Source organism: Eumetopias jubatus, unplaced genomic scaffold, assembly GCF_037043125.1.
Source record: "Eumetopias jubatus isolate StellerSeaLion01/CBP00866 unplaced genomic scaffold, mEumJub1_p1.0 scaffold_3, whole genome shotgun sequence".
Taxonomy (NCBI): Eukaryota; Metazoa; Chordata; class Mammalia; order Carnivora; family Otariidae; genus Eumetopias; species Eumetopias jubatus.
In genome coordinates this window covers 63934222-63953772 of record NW_028274809.1, presented here as the reverse complement: position 1 = coordinate 63953772, position 19551 = coordinate 63934222, and the positions used below count along the sequence as shown (strand labels likewise).

Below are 19551 nucleotides of genomic sequence, written 5' to 3'. Positions count from 1 at the left end.
TGGGAGGCAGTTTTTCTAACAGACCAAAATATGCCCAAAATCTAGTGTGTGGCATTGATCTATTCACCAGCCTGATCATATTTGATCATATTCTTTTCCTTTTTTTCTTCTTTCCCTTTCTTCCCCCCTGGTTTCAGGTCACTTCTGATTTGTTTAGTGTATATTTTTCTGGGGTTGTTGTTACCCTGTTAGCATTTTGTTCTCTCATTCATCCATTCTCCTCTGGACAGAATGACAAGACGGAAAAACTCACCTCAGTACCGACTGCCCAGGACCTAATCCATATGGACATTAGTAAGATGTCAGAACTAGAGTTCAGAATGATGATTACAAAGATACAAGCAGGGCTTGAAAAAAGCATGGAAGATACTACAGAAACCCTTTCTGGACAAAAAAAAGTACTAAAATCTAACCAAGTCGAAATCAAAAAGGCTGTTAATGAGGTGCAATCAAAAATGGAGGCTCTAACTGAAGAATTCTATACATAAGTGATAACATAAGAGGAAACAATATTAGAATAATTGAGATCCCAGAAGAAGAAGAAAGAGAGAGAGGGGCAGAAGGTATATTGGAGCAAATTATAGCAGAGAACTTCCCTAATTTGGGGAAGGAAACAGGCATCAAAATTCAGGAGGCACAGAGAACCCCCCTCAAAATCAATAAAAATAGGTCAACACCCCGACATCTAATAGTAAAACTTAGAAGTCTCAGAGACAAAGAGAAAATCCTGAAAGCAGCTCGGGACAAGAGGTCTGTAACCTACAACAGCAGAAACATTAGATTGGCAGCAGACCCATCCACACAGACCTGGCGAGCCAGAAAGGACTGGCATAATATATTCAGAGCACTAAATGAGAAAAATATGCAGCCAAGAATACCATATCCAGCTAGGCTGTCACTGAAAATAGAAGAAGAGATAAAAAGCTTTTCCAGGACAAACAAAAACTAAAAGAATTTCCAAATACCAAACCAGCCCTACAAGAAATATTGAAAGGGGTCCTCTAAGTAAAGAGAGAGCCTAAAAGTAACACAGACCAGAAAGGAAGAGAGACAATATACAGGAACAGTCACCTTACCTTAGGCAATACAATGGCACTAAATTCGTATCTTTCAATAGTTACCCTGAACGTAAATGGGCCAAATGTCCCAGTCAAAAGACACAGGGTATCAGATTGGATAAAAAAACAAGACTCATCGATATGCTGCCGACAAGAGACACATTTTAGACCCAAAGACACCTCCAGATTGAAAGTGAGGGGATGGAAAACCATTTACCATGCAAATGGACATCAAAAGAAAGCTGGAGTGGCAATCCTTACATCAGACAAACTAGATTTTAAACTAAAGACTATAATAAGAGATGAGAAAGGACACTATATCATACTTAAAGGGTCTATCCAACAAGAAGATCTAACAATTGTAAATATCTATGCCCCTAACATGGGAGCAGCCAATTACTGGACCAGATGGATTTCACAGATATATTCAGAACATTCCATCCCAAAGCAACAGAATACACATTCTTCTCTAGTGCCCATGGAACATTTTCCAGAATGAATCACATCCTAGGTCACAAATCAGGTCTCAACCAGTACCAAAAGATTGGCATCATTCCCTGCATATTTTTGGACCACAATGCTTTGAAACTAGAACTCAATCACAAGAGGAAAGTCGGAAAGAACTCAAATACATACATGGAGGCTAAAGAGCATCCTACTAAATGAATGGGTCAATGAGGAAATTAAAGATGAATTAAAAAAATTCATGGAAACAAATGAAAATGAAAACACAACTGTTCAAAATCTCTGGGATGCAGCAAAGGCAGTCCTAAGAGGAAAGTATATAGCAATACAAGCCTTTCTCAAGAAACAAGAAAGGTCTCAAATATACAACCTAACCCTACACCTAAAGGAGCTGGAGAAAGAACAGCAAATAAAGCTTAAATCCAGCAGGAGAAGAGAAATAATAAAGATCAGAGCAGAAATCAATGAAATAGAAACTAAAAGAACAGAACAGATCAACGAAACTAGGAGCTGGTTCTTTGAAAGAATAAGACTGATAAACCCCTGGCCAGACTTATCAAAAAGAAAAGAGAAAGGACCCAAATACATAAAATCATGAATGAAAGAGGAGAGATCACAACCAACACCAAAGAAATACAAACAAATATAAGAGCATATTATGAGCAACTATATGCCAGCAAATGAGACAATCTGGAAGAAATGGATGCATTCCTAGAGTATACGTATAAACTACCAAAACTGAGCCAGGAAGAAATAAAAAACCTGAACAGACCCATAACCACTAAGGAAATTGAAGCAGTCATCAAAAATCTCCCAAGAAATAAGAGCCCAGGGTCAGATGACTTCCCAGGGCAATTCATTTAAAGAATTAATACCTGTTCTTCTGAAACTGTTCCAAAAAATAGAAATGGAAGGAAAACTTCCAAACTCATTTTATGAGCCAGCATTACCTTGATCCCCAATTCAGACAAAGACCCCATCAAAAAGGAGAATTACAGACCAATATCCCTGACGAACATGAATGCAAAAATTCTCACCAAAATACTAGTAGGATCCAACAGTACCTTAAAAGGATTATTCACCACGACCAAGTGGGATTTATTCCTGGGCTGCAAGGTTGGTTCAACACCCGCAAATCAATGTGATACATTAATAAAAGAAAGAACAAGAACCATATGATCCTCTCAAAAGATACAGGAAAAGCATTTGACAAAGTATGGCATCCTTTCTTGATTAAAATTCTTCACAGTGTAGGGATAGGGGGTACATACCTCAATATCATAAAAGCCATCTATGAAAAGCCCACAGCGAATATCATTCTCAATGGGGAAAAACTGAGAGCCCTCCCCCTAAGGTCAGGAACATGGCAGTGATGTCCACTATCACCACTGCTATTCAACATAGTATTAGAAGTCCTAGCCACAGCAATCAGACAACAAAAAGAAATCAAAGGCATCCGAATCGGCAGAGAAGAAGTCAAACTCTCACTCTTTGCAGATGATATGACACTTTATGTGGAAAACTCAAAAGACTCCACCCCAAAACTGCTAGAACTCAGACAGGAATTCAGTAAAGTGGCAGGATAGAAAATCAATGCACAGAAATCAGTTGCATGTCTATACACCAACAACAAGACAGAAGAAAGAGAAATTAAGGAGTCGATCCCATTTACAACTGCACCCAAAACCATAAGATACCTAGGAATAAATCTAACCAAAGAGGCAAAGGAATCTGTACTCAGAAGACTATAAAATACTCATGAAAGAAATTGAGGAAGACACAAAGAAATGGAAAAACGTTCCACGCTCATGGATTGGAAGAACAAATATTGTGAAGATGTCAATGCAACCTAAAGCAATCTGCACATTCAATAAAATCCCTATCAAAATACCATCCACTTTTTTCAAAGAAATGGAACAAATAACCCTAAAATTTGTACAGTACCAGAAAAGACCCCGAATAGCCAGAGGAATGTTGAAAAAGAAAAGCAAAGCTGGTGGCATCACAATTCCGGACTTCAAGCTCTATTACAAAGCTGTCATCATCAAGACAGTATGGTACTGGCACAAAAACAGACATGTAGATCAGTGGAACAGAAGAGAGAGCCCAGAAATGGACCCTCAACTCTATGGTCAACTCATCTTCGACAAAGCAGGAAAGAATGTCCAATGGCAAAAAGAAAGTCTCTTCAACAAATGGTGTTGGGAAAATTGGACAGCCACATGCAGAAGAATGAAACTGGACCATTTCCTTACACCACACACAAAAATAGACTCAAAATGGTTGAAAGACCTAAATGTGAGACAGGAGTCCATCAAAATCCTAAAGAACACAGGCAGCAACCTCTTCGACCTCAGCCGCAGCAACTTCTTCCTAGAAACATCACCAAAGGCAAGGGAAGCAACGGCAAAAATGAACTATTGGGATTTCATCAAGACAAAAAGCTTTTGCACAGCAAAAGAAACAGTCATCAAAACCAAAAAACAACCCACAGAATGGGAGAAGATATTCGCAAATGACATATCAGATACAGGGCCAGTATCCAAAATCTATAAAGAACTTCTTAAACTCAATACCCAAAGAACAAATGACCCAATCAAGAAATGGGCAGAAGACATGAACAGACATTTCTGCAAAGACATCCAAATGGCCAACAGACACATGAAAAAGTGCTCAACATCGCTCGGCATCAGGGAAATCCAAATCAAAACCTCAGTGAGATACCACCTCACACCAGTCAGAATGGCTAAAATTAACAAGTCAGGAAACAAGAGATGTTGGTGGGGATGCGGAGAAAGGGGAACCCTCCTATACTGTTGGTAGGAATGCAAACTGGTGCAGCCACTCTAGAAAACAGTATGGAGGTTCCTCAAAAAGTTGAAAATAGAGCTGTCATACGATCCAGCAATTGCACTACTGGGTATTTACCCCAAAGATACAAATGTAGGGATCAAAAGGGGTACGTGCACCCCAATGTTTATAGCAGCAATGTCCACAATAGCCAAACTGTGCAAAGAGCCAAGATGTCCATCGACAGATGAATGGATAAAGAAGATGTGGTATGTACACACACACACACACACACACACCCACACACACACACACACACACACCCACACACACACACACACACACACACTGGAATATTATGCAGCCATCAAAAAACACCCAAAAAACGAATTCTTGCCATTTGCAACGACGTGGATGGAACAAGAGTGTATTATGCTACATGAAATAAGTCAATCAGAGAAAGACAAGTATCATATGATCTCACTGATATGAGGAATTCTTAATCTCAGGAAACAAACTGAGGGTTGCTGGAGTGGTGGGGGGTGGGAGGGATGGGGTAGCTGGGTGATAGACACTGGGGATGGTATATGCTATGGTGAGCACTGTGAATTGTGTAAGACTGATGAATCACAGACCTGTATCTCTGAAACAAGATAGTAGGAAGGGAAAAATGAAGGGGGGGGCAATCGGAGGGGGAGACAAACCATGAAAGACCATGGACTCTGAGAAACAAACTGAGGGTTTTAGAGGGGAGGGAGGTGGGGGGATGGGTTAGTTCAGTAATGGGTATTAAGGAGGGCACGTGCTGAATGGAGCACTGGATGTTATACACAAACAATCATGGAACACTACATCAAAAACTAATGATGTAATGTATGGTGACATAACATAATAAAATAAAATTAAAAACAAATAATCCAATTAAAAAATGGGCAGAAGATACGAACAGACACTTCTCCAAAGAAGACCTACAGATGGCCACAAGACACATGAAAAGATATTCATCATCACTTACCATCAGGGAAATGCAAATCAAAACTACAATGAGATTTCACCTCATGCCTGTCAGAATGGCTAAAATCAACAACACAAGAAATAACATGTGTTGGTGAGGATGTAGAAAAAGGGAAACACTTGTGCACTGATGGCGGGAATGCAAACTTGTGCAGCCACTGTGGAAAACAGTATGGGGTTTCCTCAAAAAGTTGTAACTACCCTACAATTCAGCAATCACACTACTGGGTATTTACCCAAAGAATACAAAAACACTATTTCAAAAGGATACATGCACCCCTATTTTTATGGTGCCATATTCACAATAGCCAAGATATGGAAGCAGCCCAAGTATCCACTGAGAGATGAATGCATAAAGATGTGGTACATATGTACAGTGGAGTATTACTCAGTCATAAAAAGAATGAAATCTTGCCATTTGTAATGACATGGATGGAGCTAGAGAGTATTATGCTAAGTAAAATGAGTCCAAGACAAGAAACAAAAACCCAGGGGGAACAAAGAGACAAATCAAGAAACAGACTCCTAATTTTGGAGAACAAAGTGATTATTACCAGAGAGGAAGTGAGTTCGGGGATGGGTGAAATAGGCGATGGGGATTGAGGAGTGCACTTGCTGTGATGAGCACTGGGTAATGTATGGAACTCTTGAATCACTATATTGTACACCTAAAACTAATATAACATTGTCTTAACTATACTGGAATTAAAACTTAAAAAGCTTATGTTCTTGCAGGTTATATTTACTGTATTGATATTTTAAAAATTAAAACTGAAAAAATTTTTAAATATTTTAAATATGATTTTAATATTAAAGTATTAAAATAATTAAAAACGATGCTTATGTAGGTTATATTTATTATACTGAATGTCTCAGAAATCAAAACAGAAAATTCTTTTTTTTTTTTAAAGATTTATTTATTTGAGAGAGTGAGAATGAGAGAGAGTACACGAGACGGGGGAGGGTCAGAGGGAGAAGCAGGCTCCTCATCGAGCAGGGAGCCCGAGCGGGACTCGATCCCAAGCCGAAGGCAGTCGCTTAACCAACTGAGCCACCCAAGCGCCCCAAAACAGAAATTTCTAAATTATCCTTACTATTCGTTAAATCTAGAACTGTGGAAAATAACCACAGTTTACCAAAAATTTGAGCAGAGTGGCACCGCTTTACATTTTGCAAATCTCCTTAATGTTTTGCTCGACAGAAGATGGCTAGATTTTCATATTTGCTTCCACATTCCATCTATTGTTTTATATTGTTTTACTTGAAGTATATAAAGAAAATCCAGCCTCATATAAATAGTTGAAAAAGCAAATAAATAGTATCTTAAAAGTCTTTCTGATAATTGTGGATAGTGTCACCATACCAAGATGTGCCAAGTGGAATTTCTTAAAAGTTAGTTGCATTGTGGAATCTGAAACCATGTAGTCTGTTATACTGAAACCAGTGGTCCATCTGGCAGTTGGAATTGATCTTTTCCCCAAATAGGTTTTTTCAGCCTCACTGAATTATGCAGATCTTCCCACTGTTGACACAGTTTTTTATATAATCTCAATGTTTCAATATACAGTGTCAACCAATCATATTCATTAATATCACACATGACTAATCTCATCAGAAAAAGTAAGTACTGGGCTGTTGTCAAGCTTACAGTGGCAGATGCAAGTTTTCCAAAATCCGTTTTCTGCTCGAAAGCTGAAATGTATTATTGATGACAAATATTGTCAGTTGTTTTCCTTGAAGTGTCAGGCTCACTTGGTTTGTTTTGAAAAAATATCTGCCAAATCCTTAGTCGGAATAACCACAGTTTGTCAGTTATTCTTCTGAGTAAAAATGGGGTTCCACGGGGATTAAAAAAAAAAAGGCTAGTTCAGCCTTACAACTTAATCTCACAAGAGCTTTTCCTGGAGACAACCACGGTACTTCACTATAGAAGCCTACCTTGCTTTATTGCACTTCACTTTATTGCCTTTCCTGGATGTCACATTTTCTTTTACAAATTGAAGGTTTGTGGCAATCCTGTACCAAGTAAGTCTGGTGGTGTCGTTTTCCCAACGGCACTGGCTCACTTCATGTCTGTGTAACATTTTGGTAATTCTCACAGTTTTTTTAAAGGTTTTCATTTGTTATGGTAACAGGACATCAGTGATCTGTGATGTTAATTTTGCTATTGTTTGGGGGCCCATGGGCTTGCCCATGTAAGATGGTGAACTTAATCCATATATGTTGCTTGTGTTTTGACTATTCCACTCACTGGCTATTTCCCTGTCCCTCTCCCTCACCTCAGGCCTCCTGAGTCCCTGAGATCAACAATATTGAAATTAGGACAATTAATGACCCTACAATGGTCTCTAAATGTTCAAGTGAAAGGAAGACTTGCAAGTCTCTCACTTTAAATCAAAAACTAGAAATGATTAAACTGAGTGAGGAGGGCAGGCCAAAAGCTAGGCTTCTTGCACCTGTTAGGCCAAGCTGTGACTATAAAAGTTCTTGAACGAAATTGAAAGTGCTACTCCAGTGAACACATGAATGATAAGAAAGCAAAACATTCTGTTTTGCTTTCTTATCTGCATATAGCTGATATGCAGAAAGTTTTAGTGGTTTGGATAGAAGATTAAACCAGCCACCACATTCACTTCAGCCAAACCCTAATCCAGAGCAAGGCCCTAACTCTCTCTTCAATTCTCTGAAGGCTGAGAGAGGTGAGGAGGCTGCAGAAGATAAGCTGGAAGCTAGGGGAGGTTGGTTCCTGAGGTTTAAGGAGAGAAACTGTCTCCATAACATATAAGGGCAAGGTGAAGCAGTGAGTTCTCCAGAAGACAGAGCTAGGAGAATTAAAGAAGTAGGCTACACTAAACAACAGAATTTGAATGTAGACAAAACATCTACGACTTTCATAGCTAGAGAGGAGAAGTCAGTGCCTGGCTTCAAAAGGGACAGGTTGACTCTTGCTAGGGGCTACTGCAGCTGGTAACTTTAAGTTGAAGCCAATGCTCCCTTTTCCAAAAGTCCTAGGGCCCTTAAGAATTATGCTAGATTTATTTATAGAATCTATGGTCTATAAATGGAACAGACAGCACCTTTGCTTACAAAATGGTTTACTGAATATTTGAAGCCCACCATTGAGAACTACTGCTCAGAAGATTCCTTTCAAAATGTTACTGCTCATTGACAATAAACTTGTCACCCAAGAGCTCTGATGGAGACAGGACAATGAGTTTAATGATTAAGGTGGTTTTCATGCCTGCTAACACAGCATCCATTAGACAACCCATGGATCAAGGAGTCATTTCAACTTTCAATTCCTATTTACAAAATACATTTTATGAGGCTGTAGCTGCCTCAGACAGTGATTCCTCTGATGGATATGGGCAAAGAAATTTGAAAACCTTTTGGAACAATTCACCTTTCTAGATGCCATTAAGAACATGAATGATTTGTGCAAAGAGGTCAAAATATCTACATTAACAGGAATTTGGAAGAAATTGCTTCCAGCCCTCACAGATGACTTTGAGGGGTTCAAAACTTCAGTGGAGGAAGTAACTGCACATGGGGTGGAAACTGCAAGAGAACTAGAATTAGAAGGGGAATGTGAAGATGGGACTGAATTGCTGCAAGGTCAGGAAAAAACTCGAATAGATGAGGAGCTGGCTTTTTATGGATGAGCAAAGTGATCTCTTGAGATAGACTCTACTCCTCCTAGTGAAGATGCTGTGAAGATTGTTGAAATGACAACAAAGGATTTAATATAGTTCACCCTAAACCTGGGTGGGCTTTGGAACCACTGGAAATTTTAAAATATACAGAGGTTTTGATGGAATTGCTCTGGGGTGAGGCCCGGGATTTTTGAGCTCCCAAGGTGATTCAAAGGTTAGAGTTTGAGAACCACTGTTCTACCCAAGTACTTCCCAATGTGTGAAACACCAAGTAAGCTCCACGTTTCCTATCAAGCAGTGGTTCTCAAACTTTAGCATGCACCGGAATCACCTGGAGAGCTTGTTAAAACAGATTCCTGTGCCCCACCTCCCAGAGATTCTGAATCCTTAGGCCTGGGATGTGGCCGTAGAATTTACATTTTTATCAGATAGTTTCCAGATGAAGCTGACACTGCCAGTTTTGGGACCACACTTGGAGAACCACTGTCTCAGACTGGAGCAGGAGACCTAGAGCTGCTGCCTGGATCTTCCTGAATGGATAGGCTCCCTTAAGACTTTTGTCTTACCGTTCTCCCCTTTCAGTAGGGGGAAAAGTTAAGTCGTTTGAATCTCATTTCAGTCTTTGCTTTACCTGTACACTTCAGGAAACGTTGCCTTAGTGGTACAGGCTCCAACTATGCCTGGGTGGAAAGCCTCTAAAAATAAGGCCCATTAATCATGAATTGCCAAAATGCTTAGGAAATTGCTATATGTAAAAGGCATGTTATTTAACTTCAGTAACTAAAATCTGTAATGCTCACGTAAGTGTGTACCAAGTGGATGTTACTTACATGTACTTACAATTTGCATTCTATCTCTAAAGGCGAATTATCTTATTTCATATTTTTACTAATGCAATATCATATTTTTACTAATGCAATTTCAAAAACTTCACATTGAAAGCAGCAAGACTCAATTACTTTATAAAACTGCAAGGCAGCAGATTAAAAAATGCCTTCAACATTTAGACTTGTCTCAAGGCTAGGCTTACAACAATCAACAATAAAACAGTACTGAGATGTTGCACTCAAAGCATGTTACACTTGAGCTGAAATGCCCTTTATGCTTGAAACACTTTGTTAAAAGTGCTATATATAAAAAAAAAAAAAAAAGCTTCTGATTGCCTTGCCTCTGGCCATGCCAACAATGGAAATCATACTTCGTTTATTATTTGTCAAATGAAGCTAAAGATCTCACTGGACAGGGAGAAAAGTAAATGCACTTCTTGATATAACCAATATCCTTGCTCCCTGGGCCACTGTTTTTCTTATATAAGCAGATATATGAGGACAGCCCACCTTTTCAAACTTGAGCCCAGTATTTCTAATAGAGGTGGGAGAGTGGAGAGAAAGGAGATTAGAGACTCAGCTATCTACAAACAGCATGTTTCTCAGCCGTGGCTAAATACAGGAATCACCAGGGGACACCTTCAAAATGCCCAAAGCCCAGGCTGTCCCAAGAGCAATTACATTAGGATATCTGGTATAGGACCGGGACAAGAGCAATTTTGTGACGTGCCCCAACCATCCCCTGAGTAAACCGCTGTTCTCTAAGGAACCACATCACCAAGATACAACTTTGTTCTTTAGACGATTTTCAGGCCCCTGACATTCTCCTTTAGAAAGCAAAGAAAGCTCTGAGATAAAAATGATAAACAGCCGAGAGAGAAAAGGAGCAGTAGTTTCTGAGAAAAAATGCTTCTGAAATACTTTCTTTTATTCTTCAAGAAAATAGCCAAATTGATGAACGAAGGCAAGTGTATTTGAATCTCTGAGGTTTTACCAGGATGTCAGTGTTCTACAGAAGATTAGGCCAAGAAGCAATTCAAACGAGCTCTATCGAGTGGATCTCAAACTGGCTGGCAACGGGTAACAACAAAGCAACCTCCTCAGGTTTAACGAGGGCTGGACAGAGAGTGAAGTGACCAAAACTGAAGGTTATTTAACATTGTTAGCTGTCTTTTGGGAAAAAGCCATTAATTTCCATCTTCTGGGAACAGCACATTAGTGCCTTCTCAAGCTATCAGGGGAAGGCAAGACTTGCCTGGGTTCTCCTACAGGACTCCTGTGCGGGGCAGGCCCATACTATTCAATCTGCTGAAAGTACAGGAGAGAATCCACCTCAACCACTGTCCAGGGATCCCATCATCCAAAAGCAGGAATCCACAGAGAAACAGAAAACCATAAAACCACAGAGCTGCAAGGGTCCTGCCTCCCAGAATGAACAGCGATTGAGAGGATGGGCTGGGATGCTAGACTGGAGTTGAATTTGCAGTGTCTCCACTGTCTGATCCTGGCTAAGTTAGCCCCCCAGAGCCTCGGATTCCCAGGACAGAAAATGAACCTAATGATATCACCATCTTGTGGGATCGTGAGGATTAAATGAACTGAGATGAAGTGTGTAAACCACCTCGTGCACGGTGTAGCAAACAGTGGACGCCTGAGGAAGTGATTCTTGTCCTTTCTGTAGGGAAGGCCCAGGAATTTTAAGGGACTCTAAAAAGAGGGCATGAAGCAGAAATCACCATCTTAATTATTTTACAGGGATTAAAATAAATGTTGAGGAAAAAGTGATGGCTGAAGTTTTTCTAACTGAGGTTTGTATTATTCTGGTACATTATAATTATCAAGCCCTCTGCTGTGTGCTGGCTACTGTGCTAGGCAGTAGCCTCTGGCCCCCGGAAGCTCTGGACTTCTCAGAGATGTGAATTCGTGGGGGAGAATAGAGGAGGAGCCCCTGAGCCAGGACCGGATGTCAGAGAAGGCTTCCTGGAGAAAGTGAAATTGAAGCAGAAAGTTGGAACATGCCTACGTGTCAGGGAGCCAAAGCAGCAGCTTGGAGAAGCTGGACGAATATTTTAGTGAGAGAGAGGGAGAGAGAGAAGCACATACAAAGGCCAGCAGACAGTAGGAGTGTCCTAAAAGTAGGAGAAGACAGAGGATGAGAATGAGAGAAGACAGAATGAGGGGAGATACAGAAAGGTAATAAAGCAGGAGCCCGAAAGGGAGATCTGGTCCGGGGTTTGAGTTTTAGGAGCATTTTGCAATGCAGAAGAAGTACTCTGGCCACAGCCGTGGTGTGGTGAATGGAGCCAGACACAGGCAGACTGCAGGCAGGAAGATCCGTGTTGGGAGATGAGAGAACCCTGCAAGAGTGCTGGAAATGTGGATGGAGAGAGGAGGACGGTGTCAAGCAAGAGCATCCGCAGAAGTAATAAACTGATTCGAGTGCAAGATGAGAGGAGTTTGACCTTCTTCTTACTCTTCAGAGCGGAAAACGCAAGGTGTTTCTCTAAGGCCTTCGGTAACAGGAAAGGGCCAGGGTTGCTATTCCTGTTTCATAGGTAAGCAAGTTTAGCGAGTGTGGGGATGAGCTAGCATGAAAGCCTTCATTTCTTATCTCTGTTTACATATTCAAAATTAGGCAAATCTTCTGGAGGTGGTGTGTTAGAACTTCTTTCTTATGCTATAAAAAATGAATAAAGAAACATTAACAAGCTTGAAATCCTGACACAGGATACCATTTTCTCATCAATATATTCTCATATGAATGAAGTATGTTTACAAAGATGTAGGTAAATTAGAAACATAATAGAGGTGACAGACGAGTCCTAAAGCAGAAGACGGATTTTTCAATTTCTTAGTTTATCATCCTATGTCTGAGTAAAATGTTCTTTCGTTATTGAAAACAATTTTTTTTAAAGATTTTATTTATTTGATAGAGACACAGCGAGAGAGGGAACACAAGCAGGGGAAGTTGGAGAGGGAGAAGCAGGCTTCCCATGGAGCAGGGAGCCCGATGCGGGGCTCGATCCCAGGACCCTGGGACCATGACCTGAGCTGAAGGCAGATGCTTAACGACTGAGCCACCCAGGCGCCCCGAAAACAAATTTCTTCAGATAAATGCTTTCTGTGAGAATCTTTGTGTTTGAAAAAGCTCATCACACAGCCTAGCCATCTGAAATTAGATGTGAGGCAAGACCCAGAAAGTTAATTAGCACAGGGCTAACATTTACTGTAACTAATCATTTCACATCTTCGGCCATGCGCATTTTCCATTAAATTCTCACAAGAAATAAAAAAGATCATCAATATATATTGTGCACAGCAAAGTGCTAGTCATTTATATCTTAAATTGCTTGCGGCATTCTGACTGGCTCTTGATAAGATTTATAATTCTAAAATGAGTCACTTAATGTACTGTTTGCTAAAACTTTCAGGAAAATCGTCGCTTCTGCCTGTTAGGACTGCTCCCCGTTTCCAGCCACAGTCACCCTATCTCTTGCTTTCAGAACGATGCCAGGACACTCAGGATCTGTATCTCCGTGGCCGCTCTAGTTCTTAAATTTAAAGTCTACTAGTGCAGAAAAACACCTCTTCTCTATGAGAATCTATTACCGTGATTTGAAATGTGGAGTTAAAACAGGTCTTTGTTCACTAGCCTTCGGCGAGTAGTTCCACAATTGTTTCCAATTACCTAAACCATTTCTACAACAATCAGCCTCAACTTCTTTAAAAGTTAGAACCACCTGACTTTCACTTTAGGAAAGCTTTATTAAGAGTGTTGGTTGGAATTAGGTTTAATTTTGTCTATATGGTCAAGGTGCCATACAAGCGGGAGGTGAAATGGCACGGGTGCCAAGATTTCCCAAATGGTGGCTCTTAAAAGATGTCCTGGGAAACAAGCTATGCTCACGGAAGAGGAAGTTCCCAGTCGTGGTCAGAAAACATTCCCACAGGTTAAACTGGCAAAGGACAAATGCAAAAATGGATCCCAAAAGAAAGTAACAGCAGCAAGGGAATTACAGAGCAGGTTATTAAACCGTGTTATTAGTCCTTGCTGGCAGAGCATGGCAAAACATTTACCTTCCTTCCGGAACTTTCAACTTACCAACTTAAATGTCAAGGTTTTTAAAGCTTTGGGATCATCTACAATCTTCTGTAAATTAGCAGCCACTGAAAAATACAAACGTAGAGAAAAAGTGTCCAAATCATTTACAGTAACACTGGATTTTCACATCAATGATTCGGAAAATCTGACTTCATCATGCAATAAGCTGCAAAATTATTTCTTTCACAGGCATTACAAAGTCCATATAAATCACCAAATTAGTCTCACATTTTCTACACTTTATATCTTCAGTGCATCTGAATTCATCACTATACACTGGGCCCACATTTCATACGACAAAATGGGAAATTACTTTCTAGTGGAAAGTAGAAGTGATGGCAGCCAGCCCCCAGTGTTCTCGACCTCTAGGTTTTTCTCGACACCCCACACTACGAAATTTATTAGCCAGCAGAGGGCAGCACAAAATAGAGGCGAGGTATTGCAAAGAACAGGTTTTTCTGAAGAGAATTTCAGTGCCTTTGAACCCCTCTCCTATTAAATTCACTCAATTCTCTGCACCCATTTTTATCAAAGCAACAAAATACAGTGAATAACCTCTATGACTTGGGCATCTGTGTTCATGCTCTCAGAGCACAATAATCTGTCAAACCAGTGAAGAGCCACCTTGAACAATACCCAAGTTGGCTGAACGGGCGGCAAGCACTAGAGGCTGTCAGTTTGGAGTTCAGTAGTGAAGGTATGTTTCAGTATTAGTGAGATTCATCAGAGACCCGTCCGATCTTCCACAGTGTCATGATATATTTGATACTCTGGCAAAGAAGTCCGCTTTTCCTGCTTACTCCCCTGGCTTAGACTTAGGGTACAGAATTATCAGAAGGTAATGATTACAGAAGTTAAAACCTTGCTCTTTCCATATCCAAATCTAAAGTCTCAAGTACTGAAAATCAAGTAAGCGCTGCTGGTTAGGGAAAAAGAAAGGACTACTGAAGAAATGAGAGAAAGTTCCATGTAGCATTTTTATTTTTCATGTGGAAAGTTATCTGCTGCTTCAGTAATTAGGTATCTGAAAAGTTATGTGACTATTTTAAGATTAAAAAAATTAAGATAAATATTTTGAGAAAAGTGTTTCAAATAGAAAGTCTAAGTAAAGAGAAAAATCTGCATATTTCATGTTTCTCTAAGGTTGACTAAAAACAACCTAGAGACATGGATTTTCTGCAGATCAGTTTATTTCATTTAATCCATCAGCTGCAGAGGAAAAAAAAAAGAAAATTATATCCTCAATATGGCCTATTTCTCTTTATAAACCATAATTACAAGCATCATTTTATCTTCATTTGTTGCCCTTAATACTTCCACTCTGAGCTATCTGCAAAGTTTCATTTATGGTAACTCCCCATCCCGCCCCATCTTTTTCTCCAAGCCAACCTGCACACATGTCAGGTAGATCCTGGGCCACCACCCTCAACAGAGTTATGATCACCAAGCATCTTTTTGGCCTCCTCCAGCAGCTTCCTGAGCATATTTCAGATGCTAAAATCATCTAGTAATCCACACAAGAAAAACATTGGGCTCATGGAGTGAAAAACCTCGGCTGTGAAATTCTGTTCACCAAAGCCAGTATTTATGATGTCAGGGCATTCTGACTGGACGCGAATTGCAGCCAGTGCACACAATCACTATTTTCTTAAAACATAAAAGTGTCCTAATAGTTCCTCTGATTTGGGCTGATTTCATGAGTCACCACAATGTCTTCCTATGAATTTCAGTCCTTTCATTAGAGGCTCTCAGTTAATGCGGATGATTTACCACCCTGTTCTGGGTCATCTATTTCCAGTCTGCTCTGTAATGTTCCGCCAAAAGCAGAGCTCTGTTCTAGACTAATTCACAGCCCTCTCTCTGGTGTGCATGCCTATGTGCTAGCGCCAATCTCCAAGGAACATGGCTACGCAAGTTGTAGACTTGGAGGGCAAAGCTGAAATGCTAGCATCTTCAACAATCAACCAGGAAACCACACTCCCCAATTGTGAGCCCTACACCTCAGGGACATTAGAAATTCAAATTCTGTCTTCGACTCAAAGCAAAAATAGCAAAACTGGCCACTTACCTGATTACTTATCCCAGCTGCTAGGCTTATTTTCAATTTAGTTGATTCTAATTTGTTGTAAAGTGCTATAAAATACCTTCATTTAACTGACATCACATAAAATTCAAGGTGATGCTAATTTCTCTTCCACTAGCAATGCTCATTAAAAAGATGGGTGTCACTGTTTTCTCCCTTCTCCTGACTGCGCACCTGGATTTCAAAAATAAAAATGTGCCTTACCTGGAACGTGAGCGGAGAAGGAAGGGTTGGATAGGGCTGGTTAACTTTAGAGCTTCTCAAGTATGTGCTGGTAACACTGAACTTCATGCTTTAAGGTGCTTTAGGTTTCCGCAAAATATGGGGCTTCTGAATCCTGCCTACTCAGTGGCCATCCACTTATTTCCAATCCCTCCTGGCTTTCCCAAACAGGACTCATTCTCCTGGTTTCTGACGCAGACGGTTGTGTTCCTTGAGCTTGCCCCATCCCACCTCCCCAGCCCACTCTCCTCAGTCACTGAAGTGGCTCTGGTTCTTGGCACAAAGGACACAGAAAACACTCACCGAAGTACTAGGGATTGTCCCCTTGCCCTAGTGCGGCAGCTACAGGCTACCTTGGTGTGAGCCATCTATTTCTTAGCTATTTTGGGGGGGGTCTCTGTGTTACACTTAGGCTTGAATCCCTATCAGCGCTAGGTGCTCTTTTTGGATAACATTTGACCTAAGGTACGGTAGGTATTATGCTTCATGAAACTATAATAATATCATTAACAACCACATGAAAAAGACGCCAATGCTCAGTACCTCCCTATTCGAATCCAAACAGAGATGGAAATAACATTGTCCTGGGGGTCATCTATCAGAGGCAAGACAGCAGAGCCAACATTTCTTTGGCAAACTAAGTCAGGCATTCTCCAGACCCTGTTTTCTCTATAAACTCCTTGTACTACTCAGATTCTCCATATTTGGACAGTTAGAAAAGTAACAGTTACATAATGACTATTTACCGTCTGTGTTTGCATTACAAGTGATTAGTGGAAAGATACACTTTTCTCCCCAGATACCAGTGTATTTCACAACAATCTCCTATAGTACTGATGTTCTGGGGGCCGTGACTGAATTTATCTAATTTGAGCTATTCCCAAACAAAAGCTGTGAAGAAAAGCACCCCAGTGAACACCAAGTCCAACGCACTCCCCAAGAGGAAATTCTGAGAGAAGACAAAAGCACAGACTTGGGCTACCTGACAAGGTGATGTCACAATATTGTTTGATCCAAAGACACATCCCGAACATCTGCTCTGTACCCTGCATTGCTGCAGAAGGTCAGCAGAGGATTGCAAAGCAAGAAAAAGACACAGGTACCAAAAGAGAATCGAAGCTTCTAAGTAAGGAAGAAAGGAAATGATAGGAGGGTGGGTCTCTAATGGATACCGCTGTAATGCTAATGCAAAATTACAGCTAATTATTATGTTTGGGACAAAATACAAGAGATTCGCCCTATTATTTTCCCTAAATCGTCAGGCTTTTATCTTCAGGAGATGAGTGTAGCACAGTGTGTAAGTGCATGAATTCTCCAGTCAGAGCGCCTGGGTTAAAATCCTGCCTCCTGCTTAGAGCCATGTGGCCCCATAAACTTGGGCAAGTTTATGTTCACATCTTTGTGCTTGAGTCCATGTATCTGTAAAATGTGGATATTAATAGTGCTGACGTGATAGGGTTCTTCTGGGGACTGAATTCATACACATACAGAATTTAGACTAGTGCTTGATGTATTGCAAGTACAAAACAAATATTAGCTTACTATCTCTTGTCTGGACAACTACATATTATAACTGGCTTCCCTGCCTTCAATCTTAACTCATGAGCCCTTTTACACTCACCAAAGCGACTTGGAGAATCTAAGTCATAAACTGGGATGTGCTGCCTCCATATATAATGCCATTTAACTGTTCATATCAACTTTAGGATTAAGTCCAAGTTTTTAATGTGGTCTATGAGACCCTCCATGGTCTGGCCCAACCTATCTCTCTAGCTCATTTTCTGCCATGTCTTATCCCAGATTTTCCCGGGAAGGGCTCCATAACCACTCCCCTCCTCTAGGTATCTACCACTACTCTTCATCATTATGTGCTGAAACAACCTATTACAGAGCTTGTTTCCCCACTTGATTCAAACTCTTTGATAACCCAGACAAAAATCTCAATTCACCTTTGCAAAAGGTTTATCTTTGAAATACACGCACATCTACAGAGACTGATGACTTCTTCCCACTTCCATTGCTACTACCCAAGTACAGCTGCCACCTTCTCTCATCTAGACTCACACAATAGCCTCCTGTCTCCCTGCTTCCATCCTCAGTCCTCAATGGCTCAGCTCTACCCAGCAGTCAGATGAGCCTTCTCCAACAGTTTTGCCTTTACTTTGTTTGAAATTGTTTACTTCTCTTCATCTCTACTAGCTCCATCCCATCTCATCCATAAGGAACCAGAAAACTTGGCTACTTTTCACTGTTTTTCAAGAGATGAGAGTCAAAGTCACTCTGCAGATAAACCACCCAGACTAGCATAGGTGGTAGGATTCATGACTTAATACCTATTCTTCTCAAACTATTCCAAAAAATAGAAGGAAAGCTTCCAAATTCATTCCATGAGGCTAGTATCACCCTGATACCAAAACCAGATAAAGACACCACGAAAAAAGAAAACTACAGACCAATATCTCTGATGAACATAGATGCAAAAATCCTCCACAAAATACTAGTAAACTGAATCCACAATACATTAAAAAAATCATTCACCATGATCAGATGGAATTTATTCCTCATCCTTCACAAATCAAACATGATATATCACATCAATAAGAGAAAGGATAAAGACCATATGATCATTTCAATAGACACAGAAAAAGCATTTGACAAAGTACAACATCCATTCATGATAAAAGCCCTCAACAAAGTAGGTTTATTAGAGGAAACATACCTGAACATAATAAAGACCATCTAATGAAAGACCCACAGCCAAATTCATGCTCAAGGGGGAGAAACTGAGAGCATTTCCCCTAAGATCAGAAACAAGACAAAGATGTCCACTCTCACCACTTTTATTCAACACAGTATTGGAAGTCCTAGCCAGAACAATCAGACAACAAAAACAAATAAAAGGCATCCAAACTGGTAAGAAAGAAGTAAAACTTCCACTATTTGCAGATGACAGGATAGTAGAGAAAAACCCTAAAGACTACACCAGAAAACTACTAGAACTGATATATGAATTCAGTGAAGTCACAGGATACAAAATCAATGCGCAGAAATCTGTTGCCTTTCTATACAATATAATGAAGCAGCAGAAAGAGAAATTAAGAAACAATCCCATTTACTATTGCACAAAAAACAGTAAGATGCCTAGGAATAAACCTAACCAAAGAAGTGAAAGATCTGTACTCTGAAAACTATAAAACACTGAAAGACATTGATGACACAAAGAAATGGAAAGACATTCCATGCTAACGGACTGGAAGTACAAATATTGTTAAAATGTCTATACTATCCAAAGCAATGTCCAGATTTAATGAAATCCACATCAAAATACCAACAGCAT

General features: G+C 40.2%; 1 protein-coding gene across 1 annotated transcript in view; it reads right to left on the bottom strand.

The window, feature by feature from the left end:
- STK39 (serine/threonine kinase 39) overlaps nt 1–19551 on the bottom strand; it is a 295831-nt gene that overhangs the window by 7154 nt on the left and 269126 nt on the right. The window contains exon 17 of the mRNA XM_028124999.2: nt 13910–13974. Coding sequence (XP_027980800.1) covers nt 13910–13974 — 65 coding nt within the window. The remainder of the gene's footprint in view (nt 1–13909; nt 13975–19551) is intronic.